We start from the raw sequence: 24,653 nt of genomic DNA, 5'->3' as shown, positions 1-24,653 counted from the left end.
CAAAGGAGATCTGTTTATGGCTAAACAAACTTAATTAACTCTCAGCTCTTAGGCTAAGCAGCAGAAGACTATTGGACTCTCAGTCCAGATTTCCTAAATGACTTGTGCGTCTGGATATAAAGAATTGAATTGCGGGGTTCAGTCTCATTTTTAGTGGCCATCACTGACATGATTTTTGACTGCCTTAAAGAAAAGTATTTATCAAGAATCAGCATATCACTTTTCTGTTGAAATTGCACCAAGAAACCCAGGAAAGCCTACAATATAAATACATTTTAAAAACAGAATTTAATTCTATGATAGATCATACATGGAGAGCAGTCCTAGGAATGAATGAAAATATTCAAATTTTGGATAATGCATTAGTTATTTTGTCCCAAATGGAAGGTAAAATGGATGGTTTAAATAGCTTTCATGTAAATGATACAGAAACATCTTAAGGGGGTTTAGGTAAAGAATTTTAGTAATAAAAGGCTTATAGAATTGTCAAAAAAATACAGAGCATGACCTTCCATAGTGCAATCAAAGATCGAAGATTTACATTTCACGATTTAAGAGAAAGAGGAAAATAGAAAAAAAAAATTACAAACTTCAAATTGAAACTAATTTCAACTTAAGTGCTACCAGAAAGACAATGATGAAATCTGACTATAAAATCGAACATATCTCATTTATAGTACAACAATATTAGCTCTAATTGTGCATTCTATGATTAGTCAGAAAACCCAGAATTGCACAAGATGTGATCCTTATGTTAAAATTCAAGCTTAATTACACGGTTTCTTTCACAGTATTTAGACGTGGGCAAGATGTACTATATCCAGGATCCATGTATAAATTCTTTATGTGTCCTTCAATTTCTGCTGAACTACTAAGTGGATGTTTCTGCCCATCTTCTTCAGGAAGTACGCACAATTCTCAACTCTTTGGCCAACAAGAATTTCAGTTGTGGAAAAGGGAGTGATCTCATCAATAATCCCTCATTTCAATAAAATGAAAATGTGAATTTTCAGGACCAAAATATGCTCATATCACTGGAGTGCTCCATTTCAAAAAAACACAGGCATTAGTACCCATACTAAAAAGGACTTTAAGGTTTTGTGGAAGTAACACATGAGCAATATTATATACACCCTTCACTGAGTAATATGATAAAACAATTACATGAGTTCGCATTTTAGAACACAAAATAGCATGTTTTCAAAAGAATCAAATTAAATAACGTATATATGGAAGCTTTCTTTTATAGCTTTAAAGTGTATTTCAACCATAATTAATATTGACCTCAAAATTAAAAACTCATATTGCCACATCAGATATTCAGAGTTTGAATAAGAGTGTAGCAGTGAAATAGAATATTTCAAGGCAGCTGAATTCTGAACTAGTTAGTCTTGTAGTACAAGGGAATTTATTCAGAGGGCTAGGAGAGACATGTACAGTGATGGACAAAACATCCTTCACCACAAACCTATACATTAAATGGTAAGGAACTGCTTTTCCTACAGAAATAAAAAAAGGGAATAATTTGATAAAATATATACTGCTTTCAGTCTTCCTTTCAAGCCTGTATTACTGTTATTTTAATGTTGAAACTTTTCATTGTCTAAATAAGCCTGAATAAATGGCACTTCATCCTGAGATTATTCTGTTTCCACATGATTTGACAAATACCCCCGAATAATTTGAAAAGAGAAGCCAAATGATGTAACTTGATGAAGAATATCCCTTCTTATAGAAGTAAAGCACATATTTTTGGAAGATATGATCTTCCCAGGATGAAGAATCAGCTCTTTTTTGAATATGAGGAGTTTCAAGGATTATTTGCTTCTCAGAATACAGAGACCAGAGGGAGAGATCTTCTTTTTGACAACTTTCTGATTCCAGGAGTACAATGAACATGAAGATGTCAGTTTACATTCCAAAACTCCACCAAAAATGAGTTAATCCCATTTAGTTTTCTATGGGTCAAACATAACTACAGAACCTTGGATCAGAGCAGGAATTCAAAATAAAAAAACATGAAATACCATCTAGAGGTTTAAGAAGGCTTAATAATTATCACAATATACATTTTTTTGGGGGGGGAGAGCAAGGGAGAGGGAGAGTGATTATCTCCAGAAGACTCCCTGCTCAGTGCACAGAGCCCACCACGGGGCTCAATCTCAGGACCCTGAGACCATGACCTGAGCTGAAATCAGGAGTCACACGAACAACTGATTGAGCCACCCAGGATCCCCATTACCCAGGAGCCCTTATTTTTTTTTTAAACTGCTTTTTAAAGAAATGCAGTTTTATAATTGAAAATAGGTTAGTAAAATCTGGCCTAACAGAAACATTCCTATAATTAATAGCTTAAAATGCTTTTTTTTTTTTCAGTATATAAAATCATGATTTAGTACGCCAGCCATTTTTTTTCTAACTACTAATGTGCTTATAAAATTTGAACTATTCAGCAGTAAACAAACCTTCACCTTGAAGACAAGTCTACAGTTTTGATTTTGTTTTGTTTTTCCCACCTGTTGGACAGTTTTACCCATTAACTAGTCTTCACTTCTGCCCCCTATTTTGAACGCTAATGTAATCATCATCAATTCTGAATATGGGTGCTGGTTTCAACATTTCTGCATGAGAAGGGCTCTGAGGCAGAATCTAATTGGAAAGCCCTGTCAGGGACCTAGTCTAAGAAATCTGTTTTGCATACTGAAAACCCTATTTTTAATTAAAGCATAGGTTCCTTCCCAGGGGTTGAGGGTAAGGTAACAATGGAGATTACAGAGGGAAGGTTAAGTCTTCCTCCATCCTTGCCCTTCCAAAAGCCTCTAGTCATTACTTCTTAACCATTTAGGTTCAAAGTGAAACCACTGGACATATTTCAAGGAAACATATGGGAAGGGCTCCAACCAAAACAGGCCTGCAGGTCAGTGACACAGCTATAGAACAGCTCCAAGATGTGCTACCTACTTGAAGGATGAATTGAAGGAAAAGAATGAGTGATTGAAAGACATTACAAAGTAGGTCTCCAAGAATAAGGTTTGTTACTGTTTATTTTTTTATTTTCGCGGGAAGAGGGATTAGGAAAGGATCAGAATGGCTGAGGATGTGTCAAATTTAAAAGATTTTCTGAGGCACCAGGGTGGCTCAGTAGGTTAAGCCTCTGACTCTTGATTTTGGCTCAGGTCATGATCTCAGGGTCATGAGATCGAGCCCCAGGTAGGGGGCTCCACACTCAGCACAGAGTCCACTTGGGATTCTCTCTCTCCCTCTGCCCCTCCCCCCCCTTGGGCACACGCTCTTCTCTCTCTCGCTCGCTCTCTAAAATAAATAAATAAAACCTTAAAAAAATTTTTTTCCTTGTTTCCTATAAAGTGAATTTCCAAGAATATAAGAAAAAATACATATATGGGTAATAAACTTCAGGAAAACAAGACAAATAGAAGAAAACAAAACAAGCATCACAATAAAATTCCCTGCTGGTATGATTGAAAGAGCTTAGCGAAAATCTTTAACGTACCTTGAGAAGTGGGAAGCATGGGTAAAAATTGCTATCTCTGTGAAGCAGGCTATTAAAAGGGACTTTGAGGGACACCTGGGTCGCTCAGTCAGTTAAGCGTCTGCCTTCAGCTCAGGTCATGATCCCAGGGTTTTGGGATCAAGTTCCGCATCGGCTCCCTGCTCAGTGGGGAACCTGCTTCTCCCTCTGCTTGCTGCTCCCCCTGCTTGTGCTGTCTCTCTCTGACAAATAAATAAATAAAATCTTTAAAAAAATAAAAATAAAAGGGACTTTGAAACTAAGACAGACAGTGAGCATGGTAAGAAACTCTGAGGAAGCACAGAGCAAGGGTCTCTCTCCAGCAGCATCCACAGTCCCAGCTTAGCACTTGTCCCCAGCTCACCCAAGCTGACAAAACTCTGTAAATCCCCAACTAATATTCCTTTGTAGGATAAGATATCTTTTTTTAATTAACATATAATGTATTATTTGTTTCAGGGGTACAGGTCTGTGATTCATCAGTCTTACACAATTCACAGCGCTCACCACAGCACACACCCTCCCCACTGTCCATCACACAGCCCCCTCAGCCCTCCTACCCCCGCTCCACTCCAGCAACCCTTTTTGTTTCTTGAGATTAAGAGTCTCTTATGGTTTGTCTCCCTCTCTGGTTTCATCTTGTTTCATTTTTTCTTCTCTTCCCCCATGATCCTCTGTCTTGTTTCTCAAATGCCTTGTATCAGTGAGATCATATGATATTGTCTTTCTCTGATTGACTTATTTCGCTCAGCATAATACCCTCTAGTTCCATTCACTTCATTGCAAATGGCAAGATTCTATTTTTTTTGATGGCTACATAATAAGATATCTTAAAGAAACTACAGATCTATCTCAAAAAGTGAAAAGAATAAGAAGTTTTAGTTTTTTCCTTTCAGGGCTAATAAGACACAAATAATGATCACATGTCATATGACATCACTGCATCTGGAATATAGTATGTTAAAATAAAAACACTGAGAACTTTTCACTTTTTGTTTAAAGGTGAAAAGAGATGTCTGTGTTTGAAAAGTGAGTAAGCTAAGATACACATTTCACAACTGGTTACCTGAACAAAGTTGCTAATAAATCCTGGGTATGTTGTGCTGCTTCAAAGACCTTCTTGAAACGACTGAACCAAGCACCACTATTTACAGGTTCTGAAGAGTAAATCAGTAAATATAATTTACTGATATCTGAAATTTCTATACTCACAAATCTAAGGGAATAAAAGGATCTTTCCTTCTGATTAGATCCTCAAAGCATTTTCTAAATTTTGAAATTATTTAACATAGCTCTGGATGTTCACTTGACTAAATACCTTGAGCCAATAATACGTGTCTTCGGTAAAGAAGGTGGAATGGTGGACAGTGTTTCCTAAGAGCATCACATTGGTGGTTAAAAAAGTGACTTCAGGCGATAAATGAAAAAAACTTAAATTTCATAGTTCTGTATTTATTTTAATATGATAAGGAAAAAATATAGCTAGCTTCTCAAATCAATGATAGAAGTCTTCCTTTTGTTTTTATTTTATTTAAGATTTATTTATTTTAGAGAGAGAGATGGAAATAGAGACAAAGTGAGAGAGAGACATGGAGGGGGGCAGAGGGAAGAGAGAGAATCCCAAGCATGGAGCCTGACACAGGGTGTGAGGCAGGGCTCGATCCCAGGACCCTGAAATCATGACCGGGGCCAAAATCAAAAGTCAGACGCCTAACCTACTAAGCCACCCAGGTGCCCCGACTTTTCTATATTTCAATGGCCAGTTCGAAGGAAGCAAAGCCAAGTAATTGCTGACACTTGAGAACAAAGCCATTCTTAACTGTGATGAGAAACCTCCTAAATTTTCACAATAGCTGCCAATCTTTAGCCCTGAGATGGGGATCTCAACCAGAGAAAGTCCTTAACAAAATATTTTCATGTGTCCTATAAAGTAATAACCATTATTATGAATATCTAAAATTAATTATTAGCCAAGATACAGAAAATAAATTATGTTCCTCTAAGGATGAATCATGCAGACTGTGCGCAGCAAAGAAAAAGAAAAGAAATAATGCGTAGAATAGTTTTATGTCAAATTGCTTTTGAAATAAAACACTGCAAAAGATTATGGTTTCATCATTCACCAAAAAAGCCTGTCTTTTTAACATGACAAAAAAAAATTCTTCTTTATTCTGCTTCATACACTTCATATAAATGTAATATATCAGTTGATGCAATATGTATCAAACAAAACAAAAACAAATTGGCTGGTCCTGAATATAGCATTTTACAACTTGGCCGCATCAACTGTCAGTTCACTCAAGAATATTTACTAAGCATTCACTGCAGAGAACACTGCTCCAAGAGTTATTCTGCATTTCATTCCCCAGACCTACAAATATATTTTTCACATTAATAAGTAGACTATTTTCATCTGAAATTTACGTTTGAAAGAGAGTTTTGGAGAAGCAGCATATAAACTTCAACCAAGGTAAGTGTGTTACCAAAATTTATGGAAGAGGAGTATGACATCATCATTATGTATGACAAAACTGTAACACAGTATAATGCCTTGATGATGCTAGTTTGTCTTCTCAGACACTTTGATGATGAAAGTGATAGATGTCCAAAATACCATATAAAGATTTACACTATGGTACTGCATAACAAAGCAAGACTAGGATAGCAATCCTAGGGTTTTTCTCTTTTACACGTCAAATGGAAACACAAGCTACTCTTGCAAAGCTGTTTTACTGTATCTTAGGAAATACACCATTCTAAAACTCACACTTTATTTCTTCTTTTAAAGATTCAAGTTAAAAATTTCCAAATGTTTCTATGCAATTATATTTACAAGACTATTAATCTCTATGAGTTTACTATTTTAAAATTACTTTTCACCCTGATATTATATGGCAATTTTTTATAATCCTGAAAATTGAAAGCAACCAACACAATTTATATACCCAAGGCACTTAGACCATCCATGTGATTATGGTACAAAAGGAAGGTATTATACAGTAATTCAAAAAACAAAGAAAACAAATGAATACATAAAGTATTTGATTGAACCCCCCAAAACAGTTATTGTATTTATTAAATTAACTAGATAAAAATCAACTTTTTTTTATTATATAATGTGCACAGAGTTCTAAGAACACAGTAAAATGGGGATATATTGCCCATTTGTTTTAAATCAAGCCAGGGTTGTATATATTTATAAAATATTTATATAGTCTTTAATACAAAGATTGTGACAGGTGAAGGAAGGGGAATATTGTGGGATACATGTATATATTCTCTCCAAATCAAGGATGTGACATAAAAAGAAAACCTACAATACTATTATTGAGAACAGTTCAGAATACTGTTAGATTAAATCTAAAGAATACAAAATAGGTAACAGATGAAGATCAGAGAAGCTTTCTTCATGGTGCACTACTACGTATCAGAACAGTGATGAATAATCATGAATATACACTTACATATACTCATATTTATTCACAGTAGTAAGAATAATGCCTCATCTTTATTGAATGCTCATGATGACCCAGGCACTTGAGTTCACCATCAAGGTGTCCTTCAACTTTCACTAAACCATTTACAAATTTTTCCTTCTCCATTTCACTACTATAGAAATTGGAACTCTGGGAGGTCACGCATCTAGAAGCAACCTCACAGTGATAGAAACCTGGGTCTGTCTGACCTCAAAGTCAATCTTAGCTGCTAAGAATTCTAGGTACGTAGCTACCTTTCTCAAGTGGGCAGCTTTCTGAAGAAAGTAACATTTTCTAAAACTTTAACATGCAATCAGTCACTACAAAATGAACATAAAAATATTATAAATACTTACAGAATAAGTATAAAATAAAATCTTTAGTAAGAAACTTGTACTGACAGGGGCGCCTGGGTGGTGCAGTCAGTTCAGTGTCTGACTCTTGGTTTTAGCTCAGGTCATGATCTCAGGGTTCTGGGATCGAGCCCCACATCAGGCTCTGTGCTCAGTGTGGAGTCTGCTTGAGAGTCTCTCTCTCTCCCTCTCCTTCTGCCCCTCCTGCTCTTGCTGTCTCTCTCTAATAAATACACAAAATCTTAAAAAAAAAAAAGAAAGAAACTCGTGCTGACAAAATACTGTGGAAAACAGGTAGACAAGGCAAAGCCCTCTCCAGTGGCTATTTCTTACGGAGACAAGTCAAGTGCACAAATGGCTTCTGGACACAGAAAGACCACAAGGGTGCAGCAAGATGAGCATGGAATCCCCATGGACTCTCAGAGGCAGAGAGTGAAAGAGAAGGAATCAAGAATCCGAGCTGCATCTGGAGGGATTGAGCAGCGACAAGGTTGGGAAATGAGGTCTTGGTGATGGAACATTTGATACTGTCATTTATTTTTTTTTATCTTCTGTTGAGAGGGAAACATCTTCTTACAGAGGTTTTTGTAAATCAAGTCTTAGATGGGAAAAAAACACAAGCTGAAATGGGCACTGGGAGTGGAGGTATCTCTTAAAAATTTGCTGAAAGTGTATATATTATATAGAGCGTTCTTCTCACAAAAAAACAATAATGTAAGGGAAGCCTGGGTGGCTCAGTCGGTTAACCATCTGCCTTTGGCTCAGGTCACAATCCCAGAGTCCTAGGATCGAGTCCTGTGTTGGACTCTCCGCTCAGGGGGGAGTCTGCTTCTCCCTCTCCCTCTGTACCTCCCCCTCCTTGCACGCTCTCTCTCTCACTCGCTCTCTCTCAAATAAATAAAAACTTTTAAAAAATAATATAAGAAGAGGGCAGGAGAAAACTTCTGGAGGAGACAAATATGTTTATGGCATTGACTTTGGATGGTCTCACAGGTATGTATGTATCTCCAAACTCAACATGTTGTATATGTTAAATATGTGTGCCTTTCTGTATGCCAATCATATCTCTGTGAAATGTTTTAAAAATACTACCTGAGGATTCTAGACAAAAAAAAATTTAAATAAATCAACTGTGAATCGCAGAAATGATTTTCAATAGAAAGAGAAGGCAAAACTGTTCTCAGTTCTAAGCTACTTTCTTGGCAGGCAAATTCTGAGCCAATCCCTTTTGGGTTGTGGCCTTTCGACAAGTTAGTCTAAAGATCACTGCCCTAAATCCACACTCAGATTAAGCCTGTGGGAAATGGCAACAAAGCCTGCATTGGGTTGGACATTTCTATACCTTGAGAATTTATGAGTACTATCCTTGGGCTGGGCTAGGTTACATCAAATGCTATTAGATTCTAATAAGGGGAAAGTAGGTAGAAGTTCTTGTTAAAGACAGTGGCTTTTGCAAAGGTGTTCAAGTAGCAGCCAGGAAGAAACACTCAGAAAATTAGACTTGTTCCAGGTTAAATGGAACACAGATTTTTTTTTTTAAGGCAGATGATACATTTCATAAAGTATCTTTAAATTAGATAGTAAAAAAGCCTTAAAAATCAGGCTAATGATCTTAATTTTTATTCTTTATTAAAATAAAAGCTTACTCATTTAATCCTTATAATAACCATATAAAGTGGGTTTTCTTATTATTATCCCTATTTTGCTGAAGATAAAACTGAAGCCCAGAGAGGCTAAGTAATTTAAGGTCACATTGCTAGAACATGGCAGAGTCAAGATTCTAATCAAGGAAGTTTACTGGGACTTTTCTCCTATGATTTTTTAAAAAGAATGAAAAAGGGGAGAATGAAGGATGGCTATCTTAATCCCAGATTGAGAGTTGTTACACATATTACATTTACAGTGATTTGCACACATCAATTTAAAATCTATTTTTGTATTTTATTTCTCTACATAGAGAGTAAACTCCAAGATAATAGGGATCCCAGAACAGAACGTAAAGTGTTAACAAGTCCCTGAAACACATAAGCTCAGCTGGAAACACTACCTTGATGCATTGAATACTATAGCTGACATTCTTAATGGAATGTAAACATTACGGGAGACAAACACAAATTAGGCTTTATTTATAACCAAATAGAAAAACCATCTTCCTTCATTCTCTCAAATCAGCAAAATTTTCTTACACTATTGTGTAGTGATGTACGCTGCTCATTTTAATGACTTAAAATTTGACTAGTAAAAAATTAGGCTCACCTCAAGAAGAAAATGTATTTCCCTCAAGCCCAGAAGTAAAATTGACATGTCTGTCTTGTTCTTATTTAGCATTTTGAAGTCCATTGATTTTTAAACTGTTTTACCAATTGAACCTTTCATTTCCCATGGGGGAAAGGGTAAAATACATTGCTGTTTTATTTTACAGAATACTTTTGAGAGACTGAGGACAACAGGGGGGCCAATCTGGTGAGGGGCGAAGTCTAGGGACTTGGATTCCAATGAGACATGTATCAGCCCCACTCTGTCCTGAGAATGATGGAAAATGACCTCGGGTTTCTGAATCTTAGTTTCTCTACCACACTACCTATCTCACGGGATCACTGGAGAGATTAAATAAGATAACATGAAAGTAGCTTTCAGAGGACCTTCTAAAAAGTAGGATCTTTTTTTTTTTTTAGATTGTATTTATTTATTTGAGAGAGGGAGAGCAAGAGAGAGAGAGACAGCACGAGTGGGGTGGGGGGGGCAGAGCGAGAAGCAGGCTCCCCACTGAGCAGGGAGCCTGATGTTGGGCTCCTCCCAGGACCCCGGGATCATGACCTGAGCCGAAGGCAGACACTTAACCAACTAAGCCACTCAGGCACCCCTGAAAAGTAGGCTCTTAATGAACACAGATGGCTGCTACTTTGGAAGAAACTACCTTCTTTTAAACATGTGATTTGAAGTCAGAACTATTACTCCTGGTTGTATAAATTGCTAAATTTTGATCATGGGCTATTCATGACTCATCCAAAACACATTTCACTCTGTTATAAAATGCAGATAATTTATTCCGTGCCTGTCTAAAAAAAAAATTGCCTAGGCATCAAATTAGACACTGCATGTTGAACAGAAAAGCAATATCAATGTAGTAAAGCAAATCCCAAATAGCGTTCATAAAATACTTTTTAAAATTCAAGAATAAGAGTAAGAAAAAATTTTAGCAATTAACTTTTCTGTCTATTAATCAACGATGACACGTTTCACAGCCCAAATTACTACCCTGTGTTTAATTAGAATTATACGACTACTTCATGACCTCAAAGATCCTTCCTGTCTATGCTCAGCAGGGAGTCCTCTTGAGAGGCACACTCTAAATCAGAACTCAAAAAAGTGAAGGCGTTGTTCGTGTGTAGTTCAGGCAATGCCCCTCAAGAATAAAGTCTTTCTCTATGGCCTGGATGCTACTTACTTCCGCTAGCCTCAACTTCCATCACACCCCACTTTGTCCTATAATTTCTAATAAGTTCCTTGGGGCATTGTGTCTCTATTCAACTGCTTTTCCCTCTGCCTAGAAGACCTCCCTGTCTCTGACCTTGGGTCAGGGCACTTCACATCCTGTAGTGAGATGGCCTCTTTGCATGCCTTTTCCTTTAGATATGTTCCTCAACAGGGAAGACCTTGTATATCTCGGCACTTGTGTTGTAGCAAACAATGCTTGACTTACAACAGATACTGGATGTGTTACACAGGGCCAACAAAAAAGAGTCAAGACAACCTCTGAAATTTCCAACGAATCCCTAAGCATACCTGGGAGCTTCTGGGCCAGATGCCGATGTGATTCCAACTTCTGTGGCAGTGCGTCTGAGAACGTGGCGAAATGCCGGCAACCAGTGGAGAGCCTAGGGTCAGGGTGCCCAGCACTGAGGAGGCGGTTTCCATTCAAACAACAAACAACAGAATTCCGAAGCATCGACCAACGTCCAGGGTTTCCTTTGTGCCAGGCAACTCATCTTAGCCTTGGCAGAACAGCATGACCAAATCTCATGAGATTTAGAAACAACTGTAACGCCATTCTTGACACAGTTATTCTATCCTGGACCCCGTTGTTTTATTTTTAGATCTGTTTCCAGTAAAAGTCCACAAAGAAAATTTCCAGTTTCTCAGTACAAATACTCACCAAAATGCAGACGCTGAAAAGAGACAGAATAAAGTCTCCCCTTATGAGTTGCCCTAACCCTTGCCATTTTCATAAAATACTTCCAGGAGACAAATGTGAATGTGACTCATTGCTTCCTACCTCGTTTGCCAGGCAGGCTCTGGCAATTTTTAGAACCCTCAGATGGAATGGCAGATGGCATTTTCTGCAATGGCAGACAGACACACACACACACACCCCTTCTCATACACTTTCGATTGAAATGTGATGGCAGTCCTCCACTGAAATGAGGTGAGGTCTATGTTCCCTCCTCCTAAAATCTGGGTGGACCTTTACGCCCGCCTCAATCCATAATATGCAGAAGAAGCAGGGCTGTGTGACTTCTGAGGCTAGATAATAAAAAAGCAAATGACCTCAGACTGGTTCACCTTCTATCTTGAGACACTCGCTCCTGGAACCCAGCCACTACATGCTGTGAGGAATCCCAGGCTCCATGAAGAGGCCCCGTGTGGGCCTACCAACCAGTAGCCATAGTAAGCCCCTCCACCAGGCCTGTGAATGAATGAGAAGATATGCCCAGCCTCCAGTGTTTGATTCTTCTAGCTGAGACCTACCGAAACCATGACAGATAAGAGATGATCAGTGCTGTCTGAAGCCACCAAGTTTTGGAATGATTTGTTACGCAGCAATGAATAATCAAAATAGACTTGGCAGGCTGCCTTGTCTTTGGACTAGCAATTTGCAACTAGATTTAAGGCAGTCTGATACCTCATACTCTTTGGGCAATTTTTAAAAAACTTTTATCGAAAGACTATCTGCAAATAACCATTCGGAATTCCACATTCCTACAAGAATTATTCCATTATGGAAGAAAAAAGAAAATCATTCAGAAAATACAAAATTCTTTAACTGATAGAAGATTCCAGATTGTTTTTTATAAGCCCTCCATAATCTTTCCCTATGTTTTTAACTATGTTTCTCCAACAAGGTCTGAAGAGCATAGTTTTATTATTGTTGGGTTTTTTTTAATTTATTTATTTTAGAAAGACAGTGCATGAGTGAGGGGTAGGGGGAGAAGCAAAGGGAGAGGGAGAGAGAATCTCAAGCAGACTCTGTGCTGAGTGCAGAGCCTGACACAGGGCTCGATCCAAGGACCCTGAGATCATGACCTGAGCTGAAAGCAAGAGTCATAGGCCTAACCGACTGAACCAAACAGGCGCCCCTGTTATTGTTGTTTTAAAAAACTTCTTTTCACTTTAAATGGACTGTGAATGCTCTTTGGCAGAAAATGCACAACACTGTGAACCCTAGACACCTCTATCCCATGCCGTCTCACAATGAGGTCCCGATGGATTTCTCTGAACTTAAGTTTATCTCTATAAACCCTTGATTCCATTAAAATTACATGACTCATAAAAATACTACTCCGAAAGCAACTTTCGTTTACTCGGTTTTCATTCTTAGAATTCCCTCCCACCTGTCATTAAACCCATGGTTCATCTTAAGCCCTTCTCTGCCCAGTTACCCACCAATAAGCACGTCCACAGATATTCTATCAGCCTTCCCAGAACACCCCACCTGGAAGATCTCCCTCTAATCTGCCAAATAACCTACTCCTCAAGTCAAAGTAAGTCCATCTCCCCTGTGGACCATTATTTACCTTTTCATATATGCTTCAGTTTTCCCATCCATAAAACAAGGCTAAAAGTGGTCTCTAGCTCCTGAGGTTGCTATGAGAATTGATTAAAAATAAAAGCACTTCAGAGGTCCAGGTATACACACAATTATTAACGATATTTACATCTTCTTTTAATGGTATTCAAGATATTTTAAGCAGGTTCTTTGTCTCACACTACTGTTGTGTGCAGCCAATTACATAATACTCATTGTATGTGATGATCTGCAGCTGGAGTAGGTCAGCACATTAAACCTTTAAATTACTTACTGACATTAATCATATTCAAATTCAAGGGCTGCCTACAATTTAAAACAAAGACATAAAAGTAGAAAAATAATCCTCTTCCAATATTTCATGTAGAATTTATTTATTTTTTATTATTATTATTTTAATGTTTTATTGATTTATTCATGAGAGTCAGAGAGAGAGAGGCAGAGGGAGAAGCCGGCTTCCTGCGGAGCAGGGAGCCCGATGCGGGACTCGATCCCAGGACCCTGGGAACACGACCTGAGCCGAAGGCAGATGCTTAACCATCTGAGCCACCCAGGCATCCCTCATGTAGAATTTATTAATTTTGACAAAATACATGCAAATTCAGCAAGCCACGCTATGACCAGAATTTCATCGGCTAAGACACAATTTCAGTGAACAGTCTTTTTCCCAAGAAAGTTGAAGCCCTGTCTCTTGGTTTAAAGAGGTATAAGGCACCTCCTCCCCACCCTCCACCGCTCCAAATAAAGCAGTGGCAATCTCTCTGGACTCAGAAGGACTGATGTCAATAAATGATTCTAACAACCAGGCCCAAGCTTGGGATTTAAAGGAATAAATACTCTCATGGAAGCCTACGTAGCCTGAAGGTGATAAGGGATGACTTGAAATAAAAAGGTGATGAACAGGGACACCTGGGTGGCTCAGCTGGTTAAAGATGATCTCAGGATCCTGGGATCAAGTCCCGCATTGGGCTCCCTGCTCCGAGGGGAGTCTGCTTCTCCCTCTCCCTCTGCTGATCGCCCCGCTTGTGCTCGCTCTCTCTGTCAAACAAATAAATCTTAAGAAAAGTTGATGAACACAGGCTAACTATGTGGAAAAAGTAAATCTCCATTTGCATATTTCTGATCTGTATTGCTAAAAGGTTTACTTGGGAAGGCCAAAAAAGAATAAAAAAAAAAACCAAAACAGGTATTGTAGTTGTAGAAAAGAAGCTCATCAGTATTCTAAGATTTTATGAAAAATAACATTGAGGTGCTTTATCTTAAAAAATCAATGCTATACCTCATAGTGGTAATAGTTAATAATACTGTATTGCATATTTATAAGTTGCCAAGAGAGTAGATCCTAAAAGTTCTCATCACAAGAAAAAAATCCTTCAACTCTATATGGTGATGGATGTTAATTAGACTTACTGTGGTGATCAGTTAGCAATATACACAAATATGGAATCATTCTGTTGTACGCTTGAAGCTAATATAATGTTGTACATCAATTACACTTAAATTAAAAAATGATACACAATTTATCGCAAGGAAAGTTACAACATCAGGCTGAAAAGGCTTACTATAATACACCATCTCTAAAATAAATATTCTGTCGAGAACCAACTATTTAAAAACTTCCTACAAAATGGAAATTCAGAGGTAGGTGATAAATCCCAAATTGGGAAAAAGGTCTATGAATACTGATGTTCGTATCTGTATTATATATCATAGCAAAAAAACAAATGTCCCCAGATGGAAATACAGTTAATTAAATTATGGCTCATTTTCTTAATGTGGTATTATACAACATTAAATTGTTCACAAGGATTTACAGCACCTCAGAAAATACTGAAAGCATAATGTTTAGTGAGAAAATAAGATAACTAAAGTACATATATCACGGCACCATGAACAAACAAATGGACGCACAGCATAAAAACTGGCAGGCAATATAAGAAGTTCCTTGGGTGCGGATGTTCCTGGCTGACTTTTCACTTTCGAATTATCTGTGATTTTACCAAAGATTTTATAATGGAAGACCTATCTTTTATAAAGAAATATTTTACAATTAAGTTTCTCATTCTCTTCTTGTCCTGTCTTCCCTCTTTCCCCTTATTCTTCTCTTCTTTATTTACAAATTAGCCTACCAATGGAGAGTTTGGTCTCCAGGGGCGCCCGAGTGGCTCAGTCGGTTAAGCGTCTGCTTTCAGCTCAGGTCATGATCTCAGGGTTGTAAGACTGAGTCCCACGTGGGACTCTGTGCCCAGTGGGGAGTCCTCTTGAGATTCTCTCTCTCTCTGCCTCTGCCCCTCTCCCGCCCTCAAATAAATAAATAAATAAATAAATAAATCTTTAAAAATAAAAAAGAGTTTGGTCTCCAGATTCCAAAAGAACCGGGTTTAAGTTACATCCCAGCCACTTCCCAATAGTGGGAACTTCTGTAAGTTAGTAACTCGTGAAGTTTCTACATTTATAAGAATCAGTATAATAACAGCATCTCTATCTCTGATTGCTGGAAAATTAAATAAGAAGAATAGAAATACAGCTCTCAGCATTGTGCCTGCCACATGGTCATTAGTCAGTAAATGAGAGCTGATACTTTGCACTTTATGGCCCGCCGTTCCCCCTTCTGTGTCCTTCTTTGCCTCGCGTAAGAGAAGTTCAGTATTGTTAACAGAGGCAGAAGGCACAGCAAACATTACCTAACAAAAGCAAACATCTGTGTGTTCTTTAATGTTGCACTGACGTGTGCAAGATTTGCAAAAATCCCAGGAAGCAATGATCATGAAATGGTGTTTCCCCAAAATCTCAGGAGGATGTCAGTGTTTCAAAAAAGAAGAAACCCACACAAATAACAATTAGCTTGAATTGGTGTTATTTCTTTGCTCTTATTGTATTTCCCCAAAACTGAACTCACGTGCTAACCGAGTTACTGTCCATGAGGAGGATGGTTGGGCCAAAGTTATCCTCTAGTGCTCAATAAAACAGTGCCTCTCCAGCTTATACATTTTTCAGAGTTTACAGCCTTTGCTTACTGAGATTTCATATGCTACTCCCTTCTCCATATGAACACTGCAGGGCTTTAAACAGGACATTTGAGATGAAAATATAAAAATGTGCCGGTTTGGATTTCTTTGTTAAAATTTCAAAGTACATTCTTGGAACACATATTGCTCTTGTCCGTACACATTGCTATACATATAGTTATACGTGAATCATATTAGTGTGACCCCGCAAAGATATGAAATTATTCACCCATTCTGAACCATTTCCTGGAATTCATCCATGCTTAAAAAAAATTAAAAAAAGGGTGAGCGACCATCTTGCTCCCGCCCCTGACAGAGACTCTTGCCCGGGTCACTGGGACGCAGAGCCTGCTGTCCGGACCCTGGTTGACCATGCTGTCCTGGGTGGTTTTTTCTGCGGCCGCCGCAGCGGCCCCCTGTCTGAAGAACACAGCTCTCCTTGGTCCAGGGGTATTGCAGGCAACAAGGATCTTCCACACAGGGCAGCCAAGTCTTGCCCCTGTACCACCTCTTCCTGAACATGGAGGAAAAGTTCGTTTGGGGCTGATCCCCGAAGAATTCTTCCAGTTCCTTTATCCCAAAACTGGCGTAACAGGACCCTGTGTGCTTGGAACCGGACTTATCCTATATTTTCTGTCCAAAGAAATATATGTGATTACTGCAGAGACCTTCTCTGCCATATCAACAATAGGGTTGCTTATCTACGTAGTTAAAAAATATGGTGCCTCTATTGGAGAATTTGCTGATAAACTCAATGAGCAAAAAATTGCCCAACCAGAAGAGGTGAAGCAGGCTTCCATCAAACAAATCCAGGATGCAACTGATATGGAGAAGTCACAGCAGGCCCTGGTTCACAAGCGCCATTACCTTTTTGATGTCCAGAGGAATAACATTGCTATGGTACTGGAACTTACTTACCGGGAACGGCTGCACAGAGTATACAAGGAGGTGAAGAATCGCCTGGACTATCACATCTCTGTGCAAAACATGATGCGCCGAAAGGAACAACAGCACATGATAAACTGGGTGGAGAAGCATGTGGTGCAGAGCATCTCTGCACAGCAGGAAAAGGAGACAATTGCCAAGTGCATTGCAGATCTAAAGCTGCTTGCAAAGAAGGCTCAAGCACAGCCAGTTCTGTAAATGCATCTATCCTGGTGGAGACAGCTAGAAGCATTTGACTAAAGAAACTAGTCCATGGAACAAAATCTTTCTGTATTGATGTCTACTGAAGTTACACTTAACCTTTCCTAAAAATGAAAAGTTTGTTTCATATAGAGAATTAAAACAATCTATTGGCCAATGAGATGTTTTTCATCCTTCTTGCTCTGTATTTTGAGTTCCATGATCACTTTTGAATAAGCAGTTTGCTGTTAATAAAATTCGTTGGCTGACGAATGAAAAAAAAATTAAAAAAATAATCTGTCAGCATGAGAAAACCAAATCTTTTAAAAAATGCTTTCTGGGGGCGCCTGGGTGGCTCAGTTGTTAAGCGTCTGCCTTCAGCTCAGGTCATGATCCTGGGGTCCTGGGACTGAGTCCCGCATCGGGCTCCCTGCTCACCGAGGAGCCTGCTTCTCCCTCTCCCTCTGCCACGCTCTCTCTCTCTATCAAACTAAATAAAGTCTTTAAAAAAAATGGTTTCTGTATTAGTCAACAGAACAAATGGATGCACAGAAAGAGAGAAATCAAGAGACAGATTATAAGGGATTGGCATAGGAGGTGATGGAAGTCAGTAAGTCCCAAGATCTGTGGTCAGAAAGTTGGTGATCCAGGAAATCCAACAGGGTTGTTCCATTCCTGGTCCAAAGGCCTGAGAACCAGGAGTGCCAATGGAACAGGCTCCGGTCCAAGAGCTAGAAGATTCAAGACCTAAGAAAAGCCAATATTTCAGTTCAAGTTCGAAGGTAGGAAAAAAAAAAACAATATCCAGCTACAGTCACTGTTTTTTAAATTTAGCAAGAAGTTTCTGATTTTTCCAGGCAAAAATACAAGAACAGAATAATAGCATGATTAAGGAATTATAGCTCAATTTAGGACAGTAACTGGCCAAGGGTCGTAGAGATGGGTGGGCATTTTGTTATTATCAGAAGTGATTTTTTCATAAAAAAAATGTTAAGCTTTTTGTCTTGGAGGAGTCAATCCCAAGCAATTTCATAGCTTCAAATATTTTCCCCTATATTTATTTTTTTAATCTTTAGGATTACATTTCATTGTAGTGTATCATACATACAGCAGACCTCACACAGCATGTGGAATTCAGAGAGAACACACTTAACGACATCAGCACATAGCTCAAGAAATGCTATGAACAGCACTCCAGAAGTGCCCCTTATCCATCTCTCATTTACTAGCTCCCCAGAAAAAAATAATCATTCTTCTTTTTTTTCTTTAAGATTTTATTATTTGTCAGAGAGAGAGAGAGAGCGTGCACGAGCATGTGCACAAGCAGAGAGAAAGGCTCCCTGCTGAGTGAGGAGCCTGATGTGGGGCTCAATCCCAGGACCCTGGGATCATGACCTGGGCCGAAGGCAGATGCTTAACCGACTGAGACATCCAGGTGCCCCTATTCTTATTTCTTAATTCCATAGATTCATTTCATCTCTTTTCAATTTTTTATAAATGAATCATCTTTCATGTCAGGCTTCTTCTGTTCAACACAGGAAGTGAAATGTTATGAATTCACAAGAGTAATCCATACTGTTGCATAAACTTCATTCTCTCTGTTATGTAGTATTTCATCATATGAATCTATCACCTTTGTCCATTTTATTACTGATGTGTAATTGGGCTCCTGCTACTCTGGGACTATTTTAAATACTCCTGCTGTAACATTATTTTACATGTCTTTCAGTAAATATATGAACAAGTTCCTTTTGGTATATCCCTAGAAATGGAATTTCTCTATTTTAATGTATATATTATGTTCAGCTTTAGTAGACTCCAGACACAGTTTTCAAAGCAGTCGTACCAATTTATTCTTCTACCAACAATATATGAGAGTTCCAGTGGTTTCATGTGCTCACCAACATCCCATATTGTCTGGTTTTTTTCATTTTATTTAATTTTTTTAAAGATTTTATTTATTTATTTATTTGAGAGAGCGAAAATGAGAGAGAGAGAGCACATGAGAGGGGGGAGGGTCAGAGGGAGAAGCAGACTCCCTGCTGAGCAGGGAGCCTGATGTGGGACTCGATCCCGGGACTCCAGGATCATGACCTGAGCCGAAGGCAGTCGCTTAACCAACCGAGCCGCCCAGGCACCCTGGTTTTTTTCATTTTAATCACCGTGCTACATGCTTAGAAATATCACAAAGTAGGTTTAATTCGCATTTCTCTTTGGCTAAAGAAACTGGGTAGCTTTTCATATGTTTTTTGGTCTTTTATTTTTTTCCCTTATTTTTTTAAAGATTTTATTTATTTATTTGAGAGAGACAGAGAGAGAGCAAGCAGGAGCAGGGGGGAGGGGCAGAGGGACTGGGAGAAGCAGACTCTCCACTGAGCAGGGAGCCCAATGTGGGGTTCCATCCCAGGATCCTGGGATCATAAACTGAGCCAAAGGCAGACACTTTGAGCCACCCAGGCACCCCATTTTTTTTTGTCTTTTAGATAAACTTTGGTAAAATGGACATTCACATCATTTGTGCTTTTTTTTCCCCCACAGTGCTGTCTTTTTTATTCCTACTGATTTGTTGGAACTAGCTGTATATTCTGGAAATTAGTCCCTTCTCAAATATGCATATTACATTTCTCCTCTTTGCGTGTGTTTTCCCCTCTCTCTCTTTGTGATTTTTTAAATAAACAGTAGCTCATTTCATTTAGCCCAATCTATTGATATTCTCCCATTACAGTCATAATTAATCTGTACCTCTTTAAAAACTCTTCACCTACTACAAAGGTATGAAGATATTCTATTTTTTTCTAAAAAGTTAGAGTTTTGTCTTTCATTTTCAGAGCTAGAATGATACTAACACTGATTTTTTTTAATCATAGGAGGGCTCAAAATTTATTTATTATTTCTAGTCTATCTATTCAATTGACATGGCAGTATTTACTGGAAAAAAAACAAAACAAAACAAAACAAAAAACATCCTTTCTCCACAGCTGCAGACATTTTGAGTACTAAATTTAGCTTTGTTAATGCACAGGCACAAAATAGCAAGTGTTATGGATAACTCTGTTGCTTTTTAAAAGTGGTTTGGGAACAAGTTTATTAAGGATGAACTAACAATTAATGCTTATAATCTCACCACATTCCTCATTCCATGACTTTACTCACTTCTCAGAGAATAAGGAGGTCGAGATCTTTTACTCACAGCATCTACAAATAGTATCTGGTATATTGTAGGTGCTCAATAAATGTTTCTTGAGTGAAGTGGTTTCACATTTTCCTAACTGTGCTGGATTCTTCATTTATAAAAAAAACAGTAAAATATCGGTTCTCATAATACATATCCAAGTTCAAAATAGTTACGAATATCACTGTGCTTTAATCTGAAAAGATATACTTCATGAAAGAAGTACACCGAAGTCCAAAATCCGAGAACTGATAAAACTAACAAGTTTCCTTTGCCACAACAACAACTTTAACAGTTAAGACTGGTTCCATGGAAGAAATGACTATTTTGGGAATTCAAGGACTTCTACTTGAAAGCATCAGTTTTTGCCCTTGAATTGTGTTTCAAGGCGTAACTCATTTCATTACATCTCACTTTACTGCACTTTGCAGATCTTGTGTTTTTTACAGATTGAAGGTTTGGGGCAACCCTGTGTGCAGCAAGTGCCATTTTTCCAATGGTGCTTACTTTGTGCCTCTGGGTCACATGTTGGTAATACAATATTTTACATGTTTTGATTATTATTATATTTTTGTTATGGTGATCAGTGATTGTGACTTGCTAACAGCTCAGATGATGCTTAGCATTTTTCAGCAATAAAGTATTTTTTAATTAAGGTATCCACATTGTATATTTAGACATAATACTACTGCACACTTAATAGATTTAGTATGATCAGATTACAGATACTTAATAGATACAGTTTAAGCATAATTTTATATGTACTGGGAAACCAAAAAATTCATTTGACTTGCTTCAGTGGGGTGGTCTGGAACCGGAACTGCAGTATCTCTGAGGTATACCATATTTTACTTTCTTCTTTACATTTCAGTCTCTTAGCTAAACTTTTGACAATGAATTTATGGTGCTTTTACACACAGAAAAAAATGTTATTTTCAAAAGGTCTAACTTATATCAAAACTACTAGTTTTCCATGGGAAGAATTCCTATCAGAGTTTTAAAAAAGAAGACAGGTTGAATACTTGTAGGGGGCAAAAGTTAGGACGCCCAGTCTGTCTATCTGTTGTGACTTACAAGGCTAGAATTAGAAAAAGTAGAATAATAAAACAAAACAAAACTTCTCTCGGCTCCATGCCTTCCATAAATTCTCTTAATTTTGTGTCAATATACAGCCACTTGGCCAGAAAAGTAATGTTTTCTATTAGCAAATGTGGTTGCGGTACAACTGCAGTACCTGAGAGTAGACAGAGATGGCGATAGAGAGCATCATATGTTGGATTCCACTCTGCAGAAGGCTAAGACCTTAGAGGCTTTGGAGAGATTTCAAAACGGAAGAAATCCTGAATTTGGAACATCTCAAGGTTGACTAAATCAAAGTCTGTGCCATGTTTTCCCTATGCTCTGGATTACTAACTAACTGTCTAAAATCCAAACAGTCCTTTCTGAATTTTTCAAACTAAGCAATCCTACAATGTTAAGGCCATGTTTATAATTACTTGAAAAAGACAGAAAATAGACCACATGCTTTGCCGTATGGTTTCAGCATACCTTTTGATGTATGAACTACTTAGTTTCACAGAATTTACAAATTGGAGGATATTAAGTATAAATAGCCTTAGATTCCTAATGGTACTTCCCTGGGTGAAATAATACCAAAATGAAAGTAAATTGAATGGAAAATTATCTTTTGTAGCTTAACAGATAGAGAAGAGAGAACCTAACATTATTTAAAAAAAAAATAGTTTCAGGATTTCTCCTCCCATTATTTACCTATAGGTTTAACGTAAACATAAATATATTTTGAAAATCAGGTAACACTTTTTATTTCTCGAATCCTGTATATACTTCTCTAAGTTCTGCTGTTTTCAGCTTAAAAACAAAAGGATGTGTGTGAATTGAGAATAACTTCTTTTGCAGTGGTGTTGCAGAGGTGACAGTACCATGATTAACATCATGGCCATCAATATCATCCAGGGAGTAGTAGTGAGTTCCTACCTGCGGGGTTGATGTTCTCCAAGCTCACTGTGCTACTAAGCTTTTACCAAATTAGTCTAAGAGAAGGTTGTAGCCTTGCCACAGTGAAATCAACAGCTCAAATACCAATGCCTTCAGAGACAAAGAAGGAAATAATAACAAGACAGCATATAATGGTGTGAGCTATGGCTAGCTGGGAAGGGCAAGCCCAAAGGCTTTCAAATTCCATTTTTTCCCTCATAGATTTGAAATTAGAATTTATTCCTCTTGCCATTTTGACACAATAGTAAGAAAATATTTCCAAACAAGCATTTAAACTCAAAGTGGAGAAAGCTTCTGGATATTTAACAGTGTGCGAGGGAGACAAACAGAAACATATTCAATGGTCAAAACCATTCTAGCCAACATTCTTTAAGTCGCAGACTTCATGTCACAAACATTAGCTTTAAAAAGTGCCCTTAAGTTGACACAAATGCCCGGGGCCCTCCATTCACCTCCATTCAGACACAGAGGCCAAGACTGAGAATGGAAGCATTTCATTCTGGCAGACAAGAGGAAAACAGGAAAATGGATTACGGATTTTGTCCATGCTAGCTTTCTCTACTTGCTTCCCTCACGTTTTCTTCTTGGGGCCACTCTAATAGGTTTTGCTTCCTATGATTCAAACAAATGGCTCCTGTGAGGTTCACCAATGGATTCTAGGCTCCAAGGTAATATTCAAGTTTCAGTCCTCATCTATGTAATCAGCAGTGTGTAACCAATTTGATCATTCCTTGTCCTTCAAAAAGTTTTACTAGGCTACTTAGACATCATTTTCCCTTGGTTCTTCTACTTCATGACTTATTCTTTCTTGGCTTCTTTGCTAGTTCCTCCTCATTTCAGTAATTGCTAATATTTAAATTTCCCTTAGGCTCAGTAATTAGATTTCTCCTCTTCTCCACCTACTCTCCTCCCTAAATGAAGCTCATCCAGTCCCATTAATTTAAATACCATCTATATGCAAATAGCCTCTGCTCAGCCCTTTCTCCTGAACTTGAGTCATGTATCTGACAACCTACTTGATATGTCCACTTGGGTATCTACCTGGCAACTCAAATTTACCGTGTGCAAAATGGAACCTCTGTATTTGCTTTCCAGTTTTCCCTATTTCAGTAAATGGCAACTCCATCCCTCCAAGTGTCTAGATAAAAGGTCATGGTGCCAACCTTGATTCTTCTTTTTCTTTCAAAGGCACATCTAATCTATTAGCCAAACCTAGAGGCAACACACTTAACACTTAACTAGAATTTAGCCACTTCCCACAATCCACACCTCTTGTACTATGGCAGGTTATATATGGCCACAAATTCTTGAAGAGTCCACCCACCAAGAGATACAGTTTAAATCCCCTACCCTGTAATTCTGGTGGGCTCCGTGGCAACTTAGACACCTAGAATAGGCCAGAAGTGATGCTGCCCCACTTTCTAGATCCAGGCCTAAAGACACTGGCAGCTACCACTTTTGGTCTCTTTAAGATACTTGTTCTTAAAGCTATAATCCACTATGTAAGTAGTCTGAATAACCTACTGGAAAGAGAAGTTCTGAAACTACATGGAGGGAGAGAGGGATTCATTGATCCCAGACTTCTTGATCCTCCTTTGAGGCACTGAGCATGCATCGGAAGTGATCTTGGATCCTCCACAGAAGCTGCCAGCCAAATACCTCGACATGATCCCTGCTTACTCCTCATGAAGCAGAAGTGGCCAGCTGAAGGTCCTGCTTACATGCTTGACCCACAGAAATGTGACATATTATAAACTGGCTGTTTTTCATAAGCCACTAAATTTGGGGTAATTTGTTCCAAAGTGACGGATAACTAGAACAATCATGCTTTCCCAAGGAACCATCACTCTTCTCTTGGATGACTTCAAAGCCTTTTTTTTTTTTTTAAGATTTATTTATTTATTTGGCAGAGAGAGACACAGCGAGAGAGGGAACACAAGCAGGGGGAGTGGGAGAGGGAGAAGCAGGCTTCCCGCCGAGCAGGGAGCCCGATGTGGGGCTCCATCCCAGGACCCTGGGACCATGACCTGAGCCGAAGGCAAATGCTTAACGACTGAGCCACCCAGACGCCGACTTTAAAGGCTTTTAACTGATCTCTGATCTCCCTGATTCCAAGCGTGGCCTTCCCATTTTTTCTTTACAAAGAAGCCATAGCAACTCTTTTAAAA

The 24,653-nt window shown here is 38.4% G+C and overlaps 2 protein-coding genes across 8 annotated transcripts in view; one reads left to right on the top strand and one right to left on the bottom strand.

The window, feature by feature from the left end:
* Nucleotides 1-24,653, bottom strand: part of PRR16 (proline rich 16) — a 282,610-nt gene that overhangs the window by 169,663 nt on the left and 88,294 nt on the right. The gene's annotated exons all lie outside the window — the stretch shown is intronic.
* On the top strand, nucleotides 16,483-17,471 carry LOC113929839 (ATP synthase F(0) complex subunit B1, mitochondrial-like). The gene has a single exon (XM_035727815.1). The coding sequence runs from the start codon at nucleotides 16,545-16,547 to the stop codon at nucleotides 17,313-17,315; it is 771 nt and encodes a 256-aa protein (XP_035583708.1). The 5' UTR covers nucleotides 16,483-16,544; the 3' UTR covers nucleotides 17,316-17,471.

This window comes from Zalophus californianus, chromosome 5 (assembly GCF_009762305.2).
Source record: "Zalophus californianus isolate mZalCal1 chromosome 5, mZalCal1.pri.v2, whole genome shotgun sequence".
NCBI lineage: Eukaryota > Metazoa > Chordata > Mammalia > Carnivora > Otariidae > Zalophus > Zalophus californianus.
This window is presented reverse-complemented; position numbering and strand designations above follow the sequence as displayed.

Bases quoted from the DNA above. Each gene is read 5' to 3' on its own strand.
- LOC113929839 (XM_035727815.1), top strand. From the start codon at position 16,545: ATGCTGTCCTGGGTGGTTTTTTCTGCGGCCGCCGCAGCGGCCCCCTGT.